The sequence below is a fragment of the Prionailurus viverrinus genome, chromosome B2 (genome assembly GCF_022837055.1).
Source record: "Prionailurus viverrinus isolate Anna chromosome B2, UM_Priviv_1.0, whole genome shotgun sequence".
NCBI classification, from domain to species: domain Eukaryota; kingdom Metazoa; phylum Chordata; class Mammalia; order Carnivora; family Felidae; genus Prionailurus; species Prionailurus viverrinus.
Genome location: NC_062565.1, coordinates 146,223,095 through 146,243,557, shown reverse-complemented (window position 1 = coordinate 146,243,557; position 20,463 = coordinate 146,223,095). Strand labels below are relative to the sequence as shown.

The 20,463-nt window shown below is 40.9% G+C and overlaps 2 protein-coding genes across 4 annotated transcripts in view; one reads left to right on the top strand and one right to left on the bottom strand.

Moving 5' to 3' along the window:
- PRKN (parkin RBR E3 ubiquitin protein ligase) overlaps positions 1-20,463 on the top strand; it is a 1,353,288-nt gene that overhangs the window by 429,163 nt on the left and 903,662 nt on the right. For all 3 annotated transcript variants that reach the window (XM_047860009.1, XM_047860008.1, XM_047860010.1), the window contains exon 3: positions 11,103-11,334. In XM_047860009.1, coding sequence (XP_047715965.1) covers positions 11,103-11,334 — 232 coding nt within the window. The remainder of the gene's footprint in view (positions 1-11,102; positions 11,335-20,463) is intronic.
- LOC125166203 (proteasome maturation protein-like) lies at positions 17,922-18,373 on the bottom strand. Its single transcript, XM_047860013.1, has one exon. It carries the CDS (start codon positions 18,345-18,347, stop codon positions 17,922-17,924), a length of 426 nt encoding a protein of 141 aa, XP_047715969.1. The 5' UTR covers positions 18,348-18,373.

Genomic DNA, 20,463 nt, shown 5'->3' with positions numbered 1-20,463 from the left:
CACACTGTAACCCCCTGGAATCTACTTGGGATGGCAGTGGTCTTTGACACATTGTTTCTCCTGAATAAATGATTACAGGAGAGAATTTAGTTAGGACCAACAGCTGAAGTGGAAGAAATGAATACCATTTATCTTTTCTTGTAGTTGGATGTCAGGGTCTAGGATTTTGTCCTAGTTTGCACAGACGTTCAATGCCTTCCTCCAAACTGATATCTGGAGGGCAGCTCCAACTGGCATCTGCTTAGAGTGTGAAAGAAGAGAGCAGCTTCATGTTTTATTTATCCAGAGTAAAAGAATGGTTGCACATGACACAAGATGTCCAGATTATGAACAGGAGCTGTCATAAGTAACAGTGTGTTGTATTTATATCTAAAATTTAAACCTAAGGCTGTAAACTTAAGGAATTTGCAGCTGAGGAGTGAAACCGTTTATCGCCATGTCAGTTTAAAAAAATAAATAGAAATGGGGCACCTGGGTGGCTCAGTTAGTTAAGCGACCAACTTCAGCTCAGGTCATGATCTCACGGTTTGTGAGCTCAAGCCCCGTGTCAGGCTCTGTGCTGACAGCTCAGAGCCTGGAGCCTGCTTTGGATTCTGTGTCTCCCTCTTCTCTGCCCTTCCTCCACTCATTCTCTCTCTCTCTCTCTCTCTCCCCACCCCAAAAAATATAAATAAATAAATAAATAAATAAATAAATAAACATGCCTGTCATTTCTCCTTTCTTCTTTGCCACTGAAGAGCTTGACTGACTACTGTATTCCCCATCCTGCCCTACTCTGTGGGTACTCTACCCTACTGTACCCTGCTCAAGCTCCCCCAAGGTCTAAGGGACATGTGAGACCTCAGGTTGACTGAATGGCCCCCTGTTGATGGTGATGGCACTTGGCTACTTTATCTTCTGTGGTGGTAGGGAGGTGTAATATTTAAGGATATATGGTCCCTGGTTATTTTTCTTCCTTCTAGAGTCGACACACATTTCTTTTCTTTTTTCCCCTTCCCCCCCCATTTAAATGTTTATTTATTTATTTTTGAGAGAGAGAAAGGGAGAGAGAGAGAGAGAGAAAGAGAGAGAGAGAGAATGAATCCCAAGCAGGCTTCACACTGTTAGCAAAGCCCAACATGTGGCTTAATCTCATGAACCAGGAGATCATGACCTCAGCCTAAATCATGAGTTGGATGCTCAATGACTGAGCCCCCCCCTGCCCCAGGTGCCCCAAACACGCATTTCTTCTTTTAAAGCTCTGTGTTAGGTGTGTGACTTCATGGCTTTTTCTTTCATGGCTTTCTCCTAAAAGGGATTTGTTTTCATTTTTGTTTGTTAGTTTGTTTTTGGAGGGAGAGAGATCTATTTTCAAATAATCAAAGGTTCAAATTATCACTCTGGGTTTCTACAGATTCAAAATAAGCATTTTCTGTGTCATCTAATAGATTCTTTTAAAGACATGAATAAAATAAACTTATTCTCATGATGAACACTGACTAATGAATAAAGTAGTTGAATCACTACATTGTACATCTGAAACTGATATAATGCTGTATGTTAGTTACACTGGAACACAAAACAAAACAAAAGAAAACTTATTCTGTTCCAGATTGGCTACTACCTTACTGCAACCTTGAGCCGATCAACTTATTTTTCTGTGCTTAGTTGGTGCATTCCTAGTAACTGACATTGGGCTGTAGGCCATGCAAAAGGCACACCTATTTCTTTTTGGTTCTGAATGGGTCTGGCCCTCGTGTTCACACAAGAGAAATCATAGATTAGAAACACAACACAGGTGAGATATACTGAGCATCTAGGACCTAGAGATAGAAAGTAGTTTAATGCAAATAAAACATTCCTACAGCTTTTCCCCACCACTATTCTAATATTCTTTATCTGAAATTTTTATGTATTTCCTTTAAGAAGTCCTGATATTTCACAGAGTCTGGGAAACACTTACAGTTCTGAAATGAGTCATGTTTACAAGCATAGAAGTTAGCAGAAACGGTCTGAACAGCCCTAAACAATCTCTATAGCTAGGCTTTTGGCATAAATTTTGCTGGATTGTGTCCCCAAAAGTAAAAATTTCCATACTCTTCTCTATGTAAGAGTAAGTTAGACAAAGGATATCTTTTTTTTTTTTGAGATATTTTTAATTTTTGAGAGAGAGAGAGCACAAACTGATGAGGGGCAGAGAGAGAGGGGAACGGAGTATCTGAATCAGGCTCTGTGCTGACAGCGGAGAGCCCTATGTGGGGCTCAAACTCATGAACTGTGAGATCATGATCTGAGCTGACGTGGGACACTCAACTGACTGAGCCACCCAGGTGCCCCAAGACAAAAAATATCTTAACAATAAAAGTGATGAAAGAAAAAGAAAGAAAAGAAAAGAAAAGAAAAGAAAAGAAAAGAAAGAAAGAAAGAAAGAAAGAAAGAAAGAAAGAAAGAAAGGCAGGCAGCATAGGGCAGATGAGTAAATTGGGGAGGGGGTGGGGCAGAGAGGAAGACAGGGGAGATGAGGGGAGAACATCCAAAGACCATCAGATTCTTTTAGAAAGTAGAAATATGTGAGGGATGAAGAGAGGGAAACCAGAAACAAATTGCAGAATAAAATGGCCAACATTCTTTTAGGGCCTGGCAATGAATAAATGCCAAAAAAGGATTTAAAGATGTTTTTGTCCTTATCAGGTTATCTTGTTTGTCTTGAAATGGCCTCATTGCTGCAAAATATCTTCTCTCCACATTGTAAACAAAATCTCTTTGGCAGCAATAAATTTTGCACTGAATTTTGGGAAGAGAGAAAACGCAGTGAGAGAGAGGTATCATAGGAAATGGGTTCAGGACAGTTTGCATGCTTTGTACTTTTTCCTAGGGTTGTATCAACTAGGAAAAAATTTCTATAGGAAGGAGATATGATACAGAATGGACTATTGTTCAGGATTCATCTGACCGCCATACATGCCTGAGAAGGAGAGTGTGTGAGCGCTGTGCCCCACCCTCCCCATGAATGCGATAAAGCATATGCATGAGTTGTAAAAACTAATGTAACTCTGTTGGAAAACTCCATGTATATGTATTTTAACTGTTTATAATATTCATCATAACTAGTAATAGAACATTTAAAGAAACGACACTCGGAAGTGCTTTTTGTAAAGCTTACGATATAAAACATAATTTAATTTGGTTTAATGGGTGTAGGACCAGGTGGCCTGTGTTTCTAGGGAAGGGCATGCATGGACCCAGGGAACCCCAGACCTCACCTGTGCATACAGGACTCACATCCACCTGCAGTAAATCATTTACTACACAGCTCCCTGGTAGCGAAGGCCGTCAATTCCCATTTGTCCCCTTCGTCTCCTGTTGGATCCTAATGAGCAGCAAAATGGTCCCAGGCCCTGGGTGGGAGGGACGTGGGGAGCATGGCTCCGACCCTCCCTGGCTAATTAGCATGGGGCTAATTGACCTTTCACATCAATTGTGTTCCTCAGCCTTCAGCAACAAGAGAAGGGGCCTTTCATTATCTATGTGGCATAATATCTTTGATTCTGATGAAAACCAGTCATAAGAAATGTGAGATAAATTCAAAGCATAAATCGCAAAATATCCATCTTCTACAAATCTCTCTAAAAAAAATGAAAGCTCAGGTTGAAGGAACAGTTTTTATTCTCGTCCAATTAATATAAATTGGCATTTAGTGTTCACTGACGGGGACTGAGGGAACTGGAGTTCAAGAGAAACAAACCCGTGGGAACGATTCCTTTCTGGTTATTCTGACTGTCCTCTGAACATTTCTGGGCTCGCACTGCTTCATCCATGTCGTTGCCTTGTTAGCTGTGACCATACAAAATATTTCTCAACCATTACATCTAAAAATGTCTTCAACTTCCTAAATAATTGCTGTTTTGTCTTTCTCTGACACAGAAAATACTTTTATTAAAAACTTGTACAGAAACATGTTTGTGAAAAGTTATTATCAGAAGAAGCAACTAAAAAGCATTCTGAATTTTTAACGGCAAAAGAAAGGGAAATCTGAATTGTTTAAAAAAGTGCTTCTTTTTTATTGAGATAATTTATGTCAGATCATCTAAGAAAGACCTCTTTCGTGTCAAAACAATTTTTAAAATGAAAATATGATAACAACATTGACTATTAAATTAGGAAATCTTTTATCTGATAATTCTTGGCTGACCATATTATTGCTTTTCTGAAGGAAAAAAATGTGTGTGGTTAAAAATGCAGATGAAAATCAGAGATTTTTCAGCCTTTAAAATGTAAAGTTGGTACACAATAGGACAGCCTTCCCGTTGAAATCATTTAGGCGTTTTTGTAGGATGAAAAAAGAGCTTAGAAGACTAGAGAGAAGCTAACATGACTAATTGGTAGAGTATGCCCACGAGCGTGGATTGGTCAGTGTGCCCACCAGTGTGGATTGGTCAGTATGCCGACCAGTGTGGATTGGTCAGTGTGCCCACCAGTGTGGATTGGTCAGTATGCCAACCGGTGTGGATTGGTCAGTATGCCCATGAGTGTGGATTGGTCAGTGTGCCCACCAGTGTGGATTGGTCAGTATGCCCATGAGTGTGGATTGGTCAGTATGCCCACGAGTGTGGATTGGTCAGTGTGCCCACCAGTGTGGATTGGTCAGTATGCCAACCGGTGTGGATTGGTCAGTATGCCCATGAGTGTAGGTTGGTCAGTGTGCCCACCAGTGTGGATTGGTCAGTATGCCCACGAGCGTGGATTGGTCAGTATGCCGACCAGTGTGGCTTGGTCAGTATGCCCATGAGTGTGGATTGGTCAGTATGCCCACGAGTGTGGATTGGTCAGTGTGCCCACCAGTGTGGATTGGTCAGTATGCCAACCGGTGTGGATTGGTCAGTATGCCCACGAGCGTGGATTGGTCAGTGTGCCCACCAGTGTGGATTGGTCAGTATGCCAACCGGTGTGGATTGGTCAGTATGCCCACGAGCGTGGATTGGTCAGTATGCCAACCGGTGTGGATTGGTCAGTATGCCCACGAGCGTGGATTGGTCTGTGTGCCCACCAGTGTGGATTGGTCAGTATGCCAACCGGTGTGGATTGGTCAGTATGCCCACGAGCGTGGATTGGTCAGTATGCCAACCGGTGTGGATTGGTCAGTATGCCCACGAGCGTGGATTGGTCAGTGTGCCCACCAGTGTGGATTGGTCAGTATGCCAACCGGTGTGGATTGGTCAGTATGCCCACGAGCGTGGATTGGTCTGTGTGCCCACCAGTGTGGATTGGTCAGTATGCCCTTACAAATAAACCTGCAGGACGTTGTGTCCAACATGCCTGCCCATTTCCTGACTTCAGAGAGGTGGAGAAGCAGAATATTTGAATAGTTCAAAGCAGATTATTTGCAAAAGCACTGGGTTTACAGCCAGAAAACATGGCCTACAGGGCTGGCTCCTTCGTTTCCCAATTATGTGTCTAATTTGGCTGAGTCACTCAAACCATGCGAAAGTTTCCTCACCTCCGAAGTGGCTGCCACACTTGACGCGTGCTTCACAAGGTCACCGAGTCATTCAACAAACCCAGGTGTGGCTGGTCTCTGTAGTAGCCAGCTCCGCATTAGAGAGATGCAGTGTCTTTTCTTGAGGCTAGCACTGCTTGGTGACGGAGAGAAACACATAGGAAAGTAGGTGCAATACAGAGTGGTCAGTGCTGTCTTCTCGGGGGCTTGGGACCCCAACGCGCCAAGTTGCCTGCCGCTACTGGCCTTCTGGGGCAGAGACTAACTGTTGCCAGGTGACCTTCACTCCAGTTCTTTACGTGCTTTGACGACTCCTGTGTAACTGGCACTGGTCCTTACTTTCATCACTACCTTGTTATCTTGTTTGTTTTTAATCAGATCCGCCCATACTCTCTTTTGCTTCCTCCTTTGACTCAGTTCCAGTGGGGCTGTCGTCTAAGGCTTCTGGGTGTCTGGCTTTCCTCCCAATCATTCCTTTGTATCTGGGGCTTGTCCATACAGCTTCCAAACCCTGTTCTTCACGATGGCCCCTGTGCTCTTGCCCTGCTCTGTCTGCCCCATACACCACCCGCTTCTCAGCAGCCACACTGTGGAGTTTAGGGGAGCCAGAGAAGGGTAAGGGGGAATCCTCAGCCTGGGTTTCTACCTGGGCTTCACACTTAGGAGCTGGGTGACATTGAACCTGTCGTGAAGGCTCCCTTTCATCTTCTGTCAGGTGTGAATGAGTTGAACAGCCAGTCAAATAAAGAGCTTTATTTGTGCGGCCATACAGCTGGATTTCCCAAAACATACTTGGGGATGGTAACAGCACCTCCCTCCGAGGACTCTGGGAACACTAAACAACTTACTGCATCAAAAACCTTGCAATGCAGCCTGGAGGCCATTTAGAGCTCAAAGATATCGTGCACTTACTTATTTTACTTGTATTAATATAATTGTTATTGCTATAGAAGATGAAAGCACTTTGTTAATAGTGTGACATTTTTGACTTTTTGAAGCGCATAATTATTTATTTCAGAGATTGTCTGTCTAACCCTTCTCTGAGTGTTTGGGAAACATTCCAATAACTTTTCAATCCCCAGGAATTTTCTTGTTCGAATATACTTGTTTTTACATGGTCTCAAAGGTTAAGACTATTTTGAAAATCATTAGCAGGCTTTTCAAGTTTTGCTTATTTCCAGTGTTCTAAGGGGATCACCAGACTTCCAAATATTTGAATCCTAACTGCATGTCAGCAAAGCGACTCCTTTTTGGAAAAGGAAAAATACACCAACTCCTTGGATATTGTTGAATAACGGCCAACTGGGTGAGAGTTGGTCATTGGTTGCCAAACAATTCCCATAGATGTTTTGTTAATACTGGGGTATCTCCAAATCAAAGGTCGTGTAGAGAATGTCCAAGATACAGATGTCTCAGTTCCCGGTGGGACCACGGCTCCATTTGACAGCATAATAGCAAGCCCAGTTGAACAAATTAACTACTTTGTTCATCAACACTAAACAACCTATGTCACCTTTCTTGTTGAATTAGTAAGTTATAACAAAACACAGATGAAATGTGTTTCCTGTTTGTGAGGCAATATTCTATTTATTGAGAAAACGAAGATAAAGTAGACATTGTTTTTGTCCTGAGGAAATTTAAAGCCATGTTGGAGAACTCTGCTGTCTTCCCACTGAAAATCTCGACCTCCCGAAGCTGAGGAATTTTTTGTATACTGCGAGAACTAGATATTATTTTGGGCTTTAGAGTGACTAGATCACTAAACTTTATCCCTAGAATGTGTTATTAATGAGGTTTTGAACTGAACCAGTGTGATGGTGCAGTTATACCGTCTGGCAAAGGGACTGCTTTCTGAGATCCACACTGGTTTTTATAACAAGTCAAAGAATTAAGCAATTATTGGTTTCAGAACCAAGGATGGAGACTGAGGGAAACATGTTCTATACATATCACTGTAACTACTGAAATCTGTTTGGGGTCTTCCTATCCCCTTTCCAGCTCTACCCTGAGCATTCGAAAAATCTGGATTTGAAAGGAAAATCTCAGTATTTGGATTTCTTCCATATTTGTCAAATTTTAGCAGACTCTGAGAATTTACTGAGGTTCTTCATATGTTTTATGGCATCTGAGCATATAGTGAGATGTATATATATGCATATATATATACATATACATATATATGCATATATAGTGATATATATACATATATGTGCATACACACACACACACACACACACACACACATAGATCACAGGAAGCTGGAATGCTGCCAGAGTGATGGTCACATCTATAGCATCTGCTTATTCTACCTTCTGTGCCCATTTTCCAAGTTGGACTGTGTGAGTGGCACAGCCTAATAGGATTTGGAAGCTTTATGGATGTACAAGATAAGGGACAAATCCTGTTTAGTTTTCAAAATTCCTAAATGGTGATACACTACTAACAACTCTGTATTGACTTATTGCTGTGCATTGGGTCTGTTCTTCTGTTTCCTCAAATCTTCAGAGTAGTCTTCAAAGTTGGTGATATTACTGCCAATGACAGATGTAGAAACTAGTGCTTAGGGAGGAAAAGTAATTTGCCAAAAATTATACAGCTAATAAATTGCATCTATTTGGCTTTAAATTACACGTTCTTTCTTCCATAGCCTTCTGGTTCCCCAGGGAGCACTTTAGGTATTGAGCTTATGACTATTTATATTTGTTCATTCATTCTTGTTTCCTAGCCCATCCCTCACCTTTTCCATTCACAGGCATACTTTCTAAATCTGCTAGGTTCAAAGTGCTGTGTGAAGCATTCTGGTAAGTAAAACTATAAACATGACCCAGTTGCTGTTCTCAAGAATTTCTAAATTTAGTCTGAAGATCACAGACACAAGCACGTGCGCGCGCGCGCGCACACACACACACACACACACACACACACACACACACACAAATACTGCCCAAGCTGTGACCACTGCTATAAGAAGAGCATGGCAGGCAGATTTCTGGCATTGAGATGAGGAAGAAAGGCATTACTTTTATCTGAGAGGATCACATAAGTCCTGAACTTAGACAGAGGAATTCTATCCGACTGAATTCTTGAGCCTCCTTGAAAAGAACACACTAGAGAGAAAAGCCTCAGGGGATGTTGGCATACTGATTCTCCGCTGTTTCTCCTTGTGGCAAATCTCCTGCCCCACATGCCCACTCAAGTGTACTCCAGCTCTTGATGTTGGTTTATTTGAAATAACCCAGGCTAAAGGCCATATACAGTTTCTAGAGTTCTAGCTGAACACGGCGGCCATGATGAATAGTGATAGAATGTCTGTTAGTCCAATTAGAATGGAAAATAGATACTGTCAGCTATTACTGCCTGATGAACAACTACAAAATCTCAGTGCCGTGCATTGATAAACATCTCCTTCAGGTCAGCTGGGAGCCTGCAGGGCCAGCCTGCATCCAGCTGGAAGGCTGTGCCCAAGCTGTGGGTACTGCTGCACTTGGGTGGAAACTACCCAAGGGTGCTCTATTGCTGGCCCCAGCAGTGGTGCAGATACATTTCAAGGCCCTGGTTCAATCATGTTGGGCAAAGCCAATCATGCTACTGAGCCCAACTCAAGGACAGGAGGAGAGATGAGAGTGAATAGCTCTGATGAGAAACCTAATCTATCATGTATACAGTGAAGGAGAGGGAAAGGAGATAAAATCATAAGGCAGGTGGTCTAGAGAGGAGAAAAGTCTAAACACACCTGAAGATGGTAATGAGCTGTCAGATTCTTTTTAACAGTTGATAGTGAGACATCTTAAAAGATTATGTAGCATACCCCAGAAACTTGCACATAATGGATTATAGGGAGAGATGGGAGGTCAGGGAGCAATTGCAGAGCTCCTATGATGATGAAGGGCTAAAATGGGGAGATGACAAATAGGAACTAAGGGAGCGGAAGATGTGAAGGGTATTTCTAAGTCCTTGCTGGATGTAAGGGAAGGGCGGAGGAGCTCAAGGTGGTGATTCTACCGAAGCCATTAGAAGACACAGGAGGATAATCAGAGCTGAAGGGGGGCAGGGAGGGCTTGACGCTAGATACCATGGGAGAGGGCGGTGCTTTGACAGAAATGGAGTAGTTACGTGGGGGCAGGCCAAGGGGGCAGAGATTGATGACCCAGTGACCACTGCTGAGTAGGAGCAGTCCTGACACACAGAGCTGTGAGGACAGATGGCAGGGAGAGTGCGTGTGTCCCCATGGCAGTGGTTCAGAACCCAGGATGGGGAAGAGGTAGGAATGGGATTCAGGACCCGGGTGGTCACCTGGTGACCTTCTGAGTCCACAACTGTGTGGCTGCAGGAAATGCTGACACATGGTGGGTGTCACTCTTAAACGTTTGCTGGTGCAATGGTGGAACACTGGAGGGGGGCAGGGGGCCAGGGGGCCAGTTCTGATTGTTATTAGTATCGCTGTGTTTGCATGGGTGTCCTTTGAACATTGATTGCCATGATGAGAGAGTGACAGCGGGTAGTTTGTAGATATCAAAATTTGGGGGTCTTCTCTGCAGACAGATGAGTGACTTTCTATCCAGTAGCTATTCTATTTTTTTTAAGTTTACTTATTTATTTTGAGAGAGAGAGAGAGAGAGAGCGAGAGAGAGAGAGAGAGAGTGCACAGGGTAGGGACATACAGAGAGGGAGACAGAGAATCCCAAGCAGGCTCTGCACTGTCAGTGCAGAGCCAGATGCAAGGCTTAAACTCAGGAACCATGAGATCATGACCTGAGGCGAAATAAAAAATCAGACCCTTAACCCACTGAGCCACCCAGGTGCCCCCTCCATTAGGTATTCTGAGACCTGGCTTTGATCTCAGGTAGTCTAGTTTTTGTCCTAGTAAATTAGCTGACTTCTAACTTTAATTCTACTAAATTTTCAAGTCTCCTGTTCATACACATCAATATATTGACGCAGAACATTTTTGCAAATGGCCACTGATGTTAATTGTGAAGTTGGCAGAAACAGTGGATGACTGCTGGGGTGGCCTGGGTCTGCCGTTCCCCTGCTTCCCCATCACCGTGCTTATGTGTTTGCCGGTGACATGGGGGTGCGTGTGGAGTCTATCATAAACACAGTCATTTTAAATTGTAGAGAAAGATGCCCTGTAATTGACAATAGCCAACTCTCTGAGCTTTTGTGAATGGAGACAAATGCAAGTATTTATATCTGATAGTTGGGGGGACACATCACTTCTGAAATAAGCCAGTTTTAAAAGAATACTGCTTTTCACTGTGCTGCTGTATGCAGTGCGGTTCCTTTTTGTCCTGCTACATTTCATGTCGCTTTGGATATTACCCTAGTTTTCTATCACCCTGTTCCCTTTATCCCCACATTTTGGTTTGTGGCCCCAGTACAGTGTTGTGTGTGGAACACACACACGCGTGAGTTCTGTCGCCCTGATGACAGGAGAAGTGTATGTAACGTGATCAGTCACACATGGCTGTTTTCTTAAGTTCCGTGATTTCGTGCAGCCTTGGACCTAAACAGATTTTAGAGTCTTTCGCGTACTCTGGGATGGAGGACAAGGTGAACCTTGCTTGGCATTTTAAGTTAGTATTGGTCTAACGTTCTGGTCTGTTTCTGCCTTGCTCCCACATAGAGCTGTGACCTGGACCAGCAGAGCATCGTTCATGTTGTGCTGAGACCCTGGAGAAAAGGCCCAGAAAGGGAAGGAGGTGACGGCCCACAAAACGCCCTGGAGGGCTCGAGGAGAGAGCCCGAGAGCTTGACCCGTGTGGACCTCAGCAGCTCGGTCCTCCCTGCGCACTCGGTGGGTCTGGCTGTGATCCTGAATAATGACCGTGAGGAGACCCTGCCATCTGGAAGGCCAGGTAATTGTACAGACTCAGTGTGTGGCTAGTAGAGCACTTTGTGTAGCAGGTCTCCACAGAGAAGGGCCTCAACACGTGCATAGTTGGTTCATGGTAAGTTCTAGATTACTGGAGGGAGACATCGCTGGGAGGACGGTACTTGGCCATAAAATTTGAGATGAATACATTTAATAAATGCAATAAAACAGGGTTTTCAGGTTGAGAATGAAGGTGAGGGATGGAGGAGACGTCAGGACCATGATAATAGCATTTTACTTTATTTTTATTTATTTTGAGAAACTAGGAGTGGGGTGGAAATGTGATGTATTGTGCTTGGGTCAGAATATGTGATGAAGGTGCATGTACGTCCTTCTCAACGTTTGCCTCCCCTTTCTATTTCTTATTCCCCTAAAATACATTTTGGTTTATTATGTTTCTGATGATGTAGAGAAATTTTAAAAAGCAGAAAGAGAAGTATAGAGGCAATTCTAGTCATTTGCAGGTGCCAAGGCAACCCATTACAATGTCAATAACACCCTTTGTGTGAAAGGGTGTTCCTTCTGTCTACGTAGCAACCCATTTCAAAAGTGCTTTTATTTAGCAAGGATGGCAATTCCTTTGTTATTTTGACAATATTAGTGTGTCTCCCTTAGTCCTCTGTTTTCCAATCTAAATAGTCAAAGGTATATCAGGATTATTTTTGACTATGTGTGACAGAAAACACAAAATGATAACTGATTTTATAACTTATATGTGCATTTCTCTCTCACGTACAATGAGTGAGGACATAGGCAGTTCGAGGCCGTTGTGGATTTCACAGTGTCAGAGAGTTCAGGAACTAGCAAGGTGGAGGCCTAAAATAATATGAAATGTCTCCTGCTAATTTCACTAAGTAAAATTTAACAAAGTTTAAAAAATCATAGATGAGATTATAAAAAGAAAAAATTTCCAAGGACAAGTGAAAAAGTAGACATAGCAGTTATCTTTGTATAGAGGAATGGATAAACCCAGAATTTAGGTGCATGAGCTGATACCCTGGTGGCCTTCAGGAGGTTGTTCAGGGGAGGAAGGCTGTCCTTTACATACACTGAGCACTTAGCAGAATGAAAAAATATATATATGTGGAGGAAACTGAGATACATCTAAACCTTTGCAGTTCCTGTGTGATCCAGAATGGGAAGTTAATATAAGTATCAGACTCAGATTTATGGTGTGCATGATGTATATGATTGGTTTCCCCTAAAACTTGAGAAAATAAAACAACAATTTGAAACAGAACACAAAACACATACATGTTATGTTAATTAAAGCATACAAAAAATAGAAACCTAAATCAGAAAACAAACATAATAGAAAAATCTAGCTTTTAAATAAAACATAATTTTAGCTACTGGAATTAAAAAAAAAATTCTCAGTGGATGGGTTAAAACAGCAAGTTCGTCAATGCCAAAGAGAATTTGTGAACTGCAAGATAGATATGAAGGAATTTTTCCATAATGTGGTATAGATTAAAAGGTAAAACAATGCTTTTCAGAGACTAGGGGTTTAGAACGAGATGGCTAAACATATTTCTGATAGAAATTTCATTATAGGAGAATACAGGATGGAAGAGAGACAGTTTAATAAGAGAATGACTGAGAATCCTGATTCAAGAGTACACGGTCCCAAGCATGATAAAACAAAACAAAGCAAAAACAAACAGACAAAAAAACCTCCACTCAGTTGGTCTTAATCAAGATAAACAAAAATAAATTCACTTTATAAAGAAAGTAAAAGACTAGGGGCACCTGGTGGCTCAGTCGGTTAAGCATCTGACTGGCTCAGGTAATGATCTCACGTCCATAGGTTCCTGCCCTGCGTTGGGCTCTGTGCTGACAGCTCAGAGCCTGGAGCCTGCTTCAGATTCTGTGTCTCTCTGTCTGCCCCTCTCCTGCTCACGCTCTGTCTCTGTCTCTCTCTAAAAATAAATAAACATTTAAAAAAATTTTTTAAAGTAAAGAAAGTAAAAGAACAAGGAAAAAGAGATCTTAAAATCAAATGAAGAAAATAGATTACTTGCAATGCAGTAATAATTTGAATCGATCCTGGCAGAAATAATGGAAGAAAAATGACAGTGGAGTCATATCAAATGACTGAGGAGGATATACTTGTTAACTTAGAATTCTAAACCTAAAATACCTTACAAAATTATTGCTTAAAAGTGAGAAGCAAATAAAGACGCTTTCAGACAAACACTGAGAGTATTTGTACTCAGTCTGAAAGAATGTTATTCACAACAGGGAGGGGTGGTTTGAACCCAGGGTGACCAAAAGAGATATAAGAGACCTTGCTCAGAAAATACAAGGGTAAATACGGATCAGTCTAAATGAACATTGATATAAAAAATAACATTGATTAGTTTGATGGGTACAAAAACAGGAGGAACCAAAGTAGTAGGTAAAATGACATTTAGGAGAAAACAGTGATCAATTAACATGGAAATACATTCAAGATCTCATTAATGATCAGAGAAATTAATATTCCAACAATATTGTATCGCTGCAGCCTACCTGATGGGGCAATATTTAAAAGTTTGACGATACCAAGTATTGGTTAGGATTTAGGGCAGAAAGTGCTTTGGTACATGATGATAAGGATGTTGATTCAAGGATATTGATTCAGCCATCATAGAGAGCAATGCACAGCTTCACAGTCATTAATGGATTTCCAGATATGCATTTTCTAGAACTCAGAGTAGTGAGGAGACACCCATGTAGATGACCATCATGGGACCCCTGAAGTTTGTGAATAAAGAGAAATGACAAAGCTGGGGCATCCGGTTGGCTCAGTCGGTGAAACGTCTGACTCTTGGTTCTGGCTCAGGTCATTATCTGAGTGCAGAGCCTGCTTGGGATTCTTCCCTCTCTCTCTGCCCCTCCCCTGCTCATGCATGAGCCACAGGTGTATGTTCTCTCTCAAAAAAAAAAAAAAAAAAAAATTAAAAACTTAAAAAAAAAAAGAAATGACAGAGCTATCTTTAAATAGGAGGATGGATAAATAATTAATGCTGTATTCTTATAATGGGTTGTAAATTGCAAATAATGTTCAGTAAGATAGAGTTGATGCAAAATTTCAAAACATAAGGTCCAAAACATTTACATCTATTGTTTAGCAGGGTAACCAAATAATGTACTTTGCCCAAGCAGGATATATTTGAGAGTTAAAATATACATTAAATATAATTAAACTATATATTTATATACCTTTGAAATATTTATTTATGGGTCAACAAATTGGATTCATTATGTTAGCAAAAAAATGAACTGGTTATTTAGTATGATTTTCAAAAATAATTTTTTCCAAAAATTAAAAAGATTATGTTCTTTAGAGCAAGATCAAACCTTTATATTTATCATCTGAACATTAATAATATTAGTAGAATAATTATCCTTTGTACTTAGTCACACATTTCAATCAGTTTAATGTATCTGACTGTACCATCTCATCAGTGGTATTTACCTAAAGACTAAAAGCAAATCTTATGGTTTCTTCTTATTATAAAATTGCTTTTAGTCGTCTTCAGTTTTATTTAATGATGAATAAATTTGGCATTATTGTTACCTTCAATTTATGTCTTTCTAGACCATAATCCTTTTAGTTAAGAAAATATTCTTTTACCATAGGGATTTAGATACCAGTAGGCTCTCAGAAAATTCTACAAAATGTTTAACATCCACTTCATATTTTTAATTGAAATGTGTAATTCTTTCAACCCAAACAAGAGATTAAATAAGCTTTTATTAATGTATGCAATATTGAAAATGCCAACACCACCATAGTTGGAGCCTTCAGATTATTGTATGCTCCATGACGAGACTGTTTAGTTAGACTTCTCACATCAACCTCCATCGGTTACATCTGACTTCTCTCTGATCATCTTGTTCTCATTAGCCCACTGACTGGTGGCCTGTTACCTATGTGCATTTTGCAGGGCTGGGGACTGGCCAATGTACCACTTGTGGATGCACCAGGTAAATGGCAGGGGTGGCATCCTTATGGGATTCTCCCCTCCCCCTGCCCCGGCCCCAGACCAGGAATGAGCTCTGCTGGAACCCTGCATGCTGTGTGTGAGGGGCATGTGCTAGTTTTGTAGAATCTGGAAAGGATAGGGAAAGGAGAGATGGGTTGTCCCAGGTCAACTTTAAGAGTTAACTCTGTGTTAAACTTAAAATTGAACTACAGGGGCGCCTGGGTGGCGCAGTTGGTTAAGCATCCGACTTCAGCCAGGTCACAATCTCGCGGTCCGTGAGTTCGAGCCCCGCGTCGGGCTCTGGACTGATGGCTCAGAGCCTGGAGCCTGTTTCCGATTCTGTGTCTCCCTCTCTCTCTGCCCCTCCCCCATTCATGCTCTGTCTCTCTCTGTCCCAAAAATAAATAAACGTTGAAAAAAAAATTAAAAAAAAAAAAAATTGAACTACAAAAAGTCATCCCTTCATCTTCAGACCTGGGAAGAATCATCTCCTTTTCAGAAGTCTTATACCTTCTACAGGTATAAGACTTATATACAGGTTCTCAGCATATACTCCTTCTTATTGAAGACAGGACGTCCATCTAGTTCATTATAGTTTCCCCCAACATCTCCTAGAAGACTGATGACAAATGTTTAATAAATTATTTAAAATGGTCAATGTAGTAAGGCATACAACATAATTTCTGTATATTTAACTTTTAGAATTAATGCTTTATTTAATTATTTGACAACACTTTTTAAAATACCTTGGTAATTTCAGTATTCATATGAATTTAGTCTCTTGATTGGGATTCTTTGGAACAACTGTGGGCAAACCGTGCGCTTACATGATTATTTTTCTTTGCTAAAAAAGACAGTGTAGAGTTTCTAGAACGATGATTCACTCCAGTGTGCAGAAGAGTCACCTGTGGATGCTCATTCCCTGCTACTCTAGAACTAATTCTAATTCAGGTGGGTGGGAGAAAGGCCCAGAAATCCTGGGCTGACCACACTCGGAGAAACTATGCCTGATAGCAGAGGTTTTCCAACCTTACAACTGTGGGTCCTACCTAGTGGCCTCAACTAGGTGGGAGGAAGGAGGCAGGTCGGGGGAAGACAGTGGACAAACCAAGCCAACCCATGGCAGCCAAGCACAGTCTCTTATTTATCAGTTTCACATATAACCCATCTATAGCATGTTTCATTTTGGGAAAAGAAAATCCCTTGTTACAACGTGTTTGAAAAACTCTGCCTCAAAGAAAGAAATTTAAGAGAAATAAACCAACTTTGTTCTTGTTTCTAAGGTGTTCAAATCAGAGAAGGAAGAATTTAGGTGCTGGCTGAACTCAGGAGGGTTTTAAAGGGTGAATAGCTGGGCGGTAGCGACAAAAGTAGCTGAAACAAATCTGAACTTCCGGAAACCCTGGAAGGTGTTTTTTAGGTATTTAAAGATGGCAAAAGATAATGGAGTAATATGAGAGACAATGTCATGTTCTACATTAATAACCAAAGCAATCATATGATCTGTACTTAGAATCTAGGACATGTTATATTGTGGTTTATGAGTGGGACTCAAGGAACTCAAATGGATCATCCAAGTGTCCCTTAGAGGAGTGGTTCTCAAGACATAGCACTCAGCAGAGTCCCGTGAGGGCTGCGCCAGCCCAGTCAATGTGGCGTCAAGGCTGAGAATCTGCATTTCTCTGCACTCCGGTTCCTGCTCTAAGTGTGGCTCCAGCAGCCATGCTTTGAGTAACAATATCCTTTTTTTTTTAATCAACGTATCCTGGTTGCTTTCCTTAAATTTTCACTTTAAAGACAACACCAAAATCAAAACCTTTGAACATATACTTTCAACCTCAAAGAATCGAAGAATAGCTATAATTCTAAAATAGCATCAATATAGCCAATATTATTCTTGTGAATATTAATGAGCTATACTGAAACAAGGCAAAATGTAAACACTTTGCTTTGTACTTAATTTGAAGTGTTGCCACTAAAATCAGTTACAGAAGTTTATTCTGAAAGACATGACTATGAAGGTTGCAGACTCAAATGCTGATAATGGTTTCAAAACTAAATTTATAGAATACCCAGATAATAGGTTGCATTGTAGATGTGTACACAGTTTTGAAATACTCATTAGCAACAGTCTTTTAGAGACATATACTGTTTTCATATAAATTGGGAGTTTTTTTTTTTAAATTTTGTAAAATGTTTATTTATTTTGAGAGACAGAACATGAGCAGGGGAGGGGCAGTGAGAGAGGGAGAGACAGAATCCGAAGCAGGCTCCAGGCTCCAAGCTGTCATCACAGAGCCCGATGGGGGGCTCGAACTCACGAACTGTGAGATCATGACCTGAGCCGAAGTTGGCCGCTTAACTGACTGAGCCACCCAGGCACCAAATTGGGAGTTTTAAAACCATCTCCCTTGAGTGCTTTCAATTGTCACATGGCAATAGACCAAAGACCCAAATAATTTCAAATGATCGCAGACACTATTTTGGCAAGAATTCTCATGTGTCAGTACTTTTAATGTGGTGTACATCAAATTATAGTAAAAAGAGGACTGTAAACAAGATGCAGCCCCTCTATTTTCATGAACATCATCACAACAGATTACAGTAAACCCAGTTTATATTCCACCATCAAGGGTGGTTCTCCCATTAGTTCACTTTGTGACAGGTCATTAGGAATATCCTCAAATCCAAGAGTCTCATCATGACCCCTCAAAATACCCTGTGAAAGGTTTGAGCTTGGAGGAAATGGAAGACGCTGAACCTGATGCACTGCCTTGAATCCCACTTGTAATTTGAGTGGAGCAAACAGACCCTGGATTTTTCTCAGTGTGGAAAAATTCATTTTATCTTGGTTGAGCTGGAATTTTTTTTCTGATAATTCAAGAGGATGAGTAGGCAAAAGTTCATTTTTCACACAAGGAAGACCTTTTTGAAGAAGAGCATGGCTTTCAAAAGGTCCACTTGCTGAAAGTTCGGCAACTGGAATGCTGTCCTTTAGCTGAGATCCAAGTCCTCTGGCATTCATGTTCAACTTACTCAGTGAACAGCCTCTCAGCCCCGTTACCCTCAGCCGGCCCCACTGCTCACTTCTGTTTCCTGAGTAACAATACCCTAAATAAGAAATTATATTGCTTCAAATATTGTGAATGTATAAAATGCATTAATTTGTAAACATTTGATTAAGAACATTGAGTAAGCTACTTCTGAGCTCCAAGGTACCCATGCATGAACTAAGTTCTCATGTAACATCTTTTTTCCTTAATGAGGAGCCATTCATCACCTCCTGACAATCACATAATATGAAGCTGTTGGGCCTAGAGAAAAAATTGCAATATTCTCTAATATTTGTCATTAATTTACAGTTAATTTACTACATAGCAAAAAGTCAGTGAATCTCCACCTTGTGCCAGGCATAATTCTAGGTGCAAGGATGTAGTAGGAAATAGAATCAGAAGAAATGCCTACCTGGTTGGATCTCATTCTACTTGGGGAGCAGATAATACACAAAGAAACAAATAACTAGTAATTATATGTCCTCTGGAGAAAAATTTACCAGAGTAAAGGGAGTAGAGAGTGTTAGAAAGGGTGCTGTCTTGTATAAGGTACTAAGAAGGCCTTTCTGATGAAGTGACATTTCAGGAGAGCACCCACAGAGGGATCTCAGGCAGAAAGAGAGCCAGGTATGGATCCGAGGCTTGGAATGCAAGGAAGCCACCAAGACAGGGGCAGAAGGAGTGTGTAACAAAAAGAAGAAGGGAAGTCATAAGGGGGTCAAGATGGGGGCAAGTTGCATACAGGGTGGTAGATCTTAAATTTCACCCTGATGAGAAGGGAGCCGCTGGAAGAGTTCTGAGCCATGCAGTAGAGTGAGATCTGATTTAGGGAGTTGGCTAAGTCAGCTGCCTTTTGAATTGGCTGCTTGTGAATCCTAGAAATATGATAATTCCAATAACATCAGGAAGTAGTGGTAATAATAATGGTCAACATCTCTGAGTGCTTGCTGTGAACCTGGCACTGTACTAAGCATTCTTTCCCATGAATGTCTTATTTAATTCTTTAGAAGCCCCACCAGGTAGGCAATATCATTATCCTCATTGTAGAGAGCTAATAGCAGCAGGGTATTTGAAGAATGGATTCAGACAAGGCAAGATTTTACCAAGGATTGTCTTACTCCAGAGCTTGTGTTTGAAGTATCCAGTAGCCTATACTCCTCAAAATATAGATATCAGGAAGAAAGAATGAATTTCTGCATTTGCTCTAGACATTTTGATTATAAACAGTAGACACAGTCTGACAATAAGTCATTTTGAAGAATCATGTTAAATTAATTATAGTCAAGTAATCAAATTTTTGCTATGTTTCTGAGATACTGTTCTTACTTTTTTTTCTAATTTTAGAGAGAGAATAAGAGAGTGAGGGGGAGAGAGAGAGGGAGAAAAGCATGAGTGGGGGAGGGGCAGAAGAAGAGAGGGAGAATCTCTATGTTGTCAGTGCAAAGCCCAACTCTTGGCTCGATCTCACGAACCACAAGATCATGACCTAAGCCAAAATCGAGATTGGATGCTCAACCAACTGAGCCACCGCCACGCCCTTCAAGTAGTCAAATTTTAAAACTCAATTTTTATATCACATGGTGTACCATTTTTTTCTTTTTCTTTTTTAACTTTTTTTTTGAGAAAAAGAGAGGGAGAGAGAGAAAGAATGAGAGAAGGAGGGTGGCAGAGAGAGAATCCAAAGCAGGCTTCACACTGTCAGTGTGGAGCCTGATGCGAGGATAGAACGCACAAAGCACAAGATCATGACCTGAGCCAAAATCAAGAGTCAGATGCTTAACTGACTGAGCTACCCAGGCGCACCTCCTATTTTTCTCTTTTTAAAAATAAAACACTTGCTAATTTTATCCAATTCTTTCAAGTCTTTTTGCCTCAGCTTACTAAGAAAGCATTTCATTAGTAATGAAGAACATTTTACTATAAAATAAGCATATATCTTCTTACTAAATGAAAGATGACTTTTGAAATATAACTCAAAGACATTTTATAGAAAAAAATTAAAGATAGACAAATATGAAATAAAAGTATAAATGGCCTTCACCAATCCTTTCAACATTATACTGGAAGTTCTAGCTATAAAATAAGACA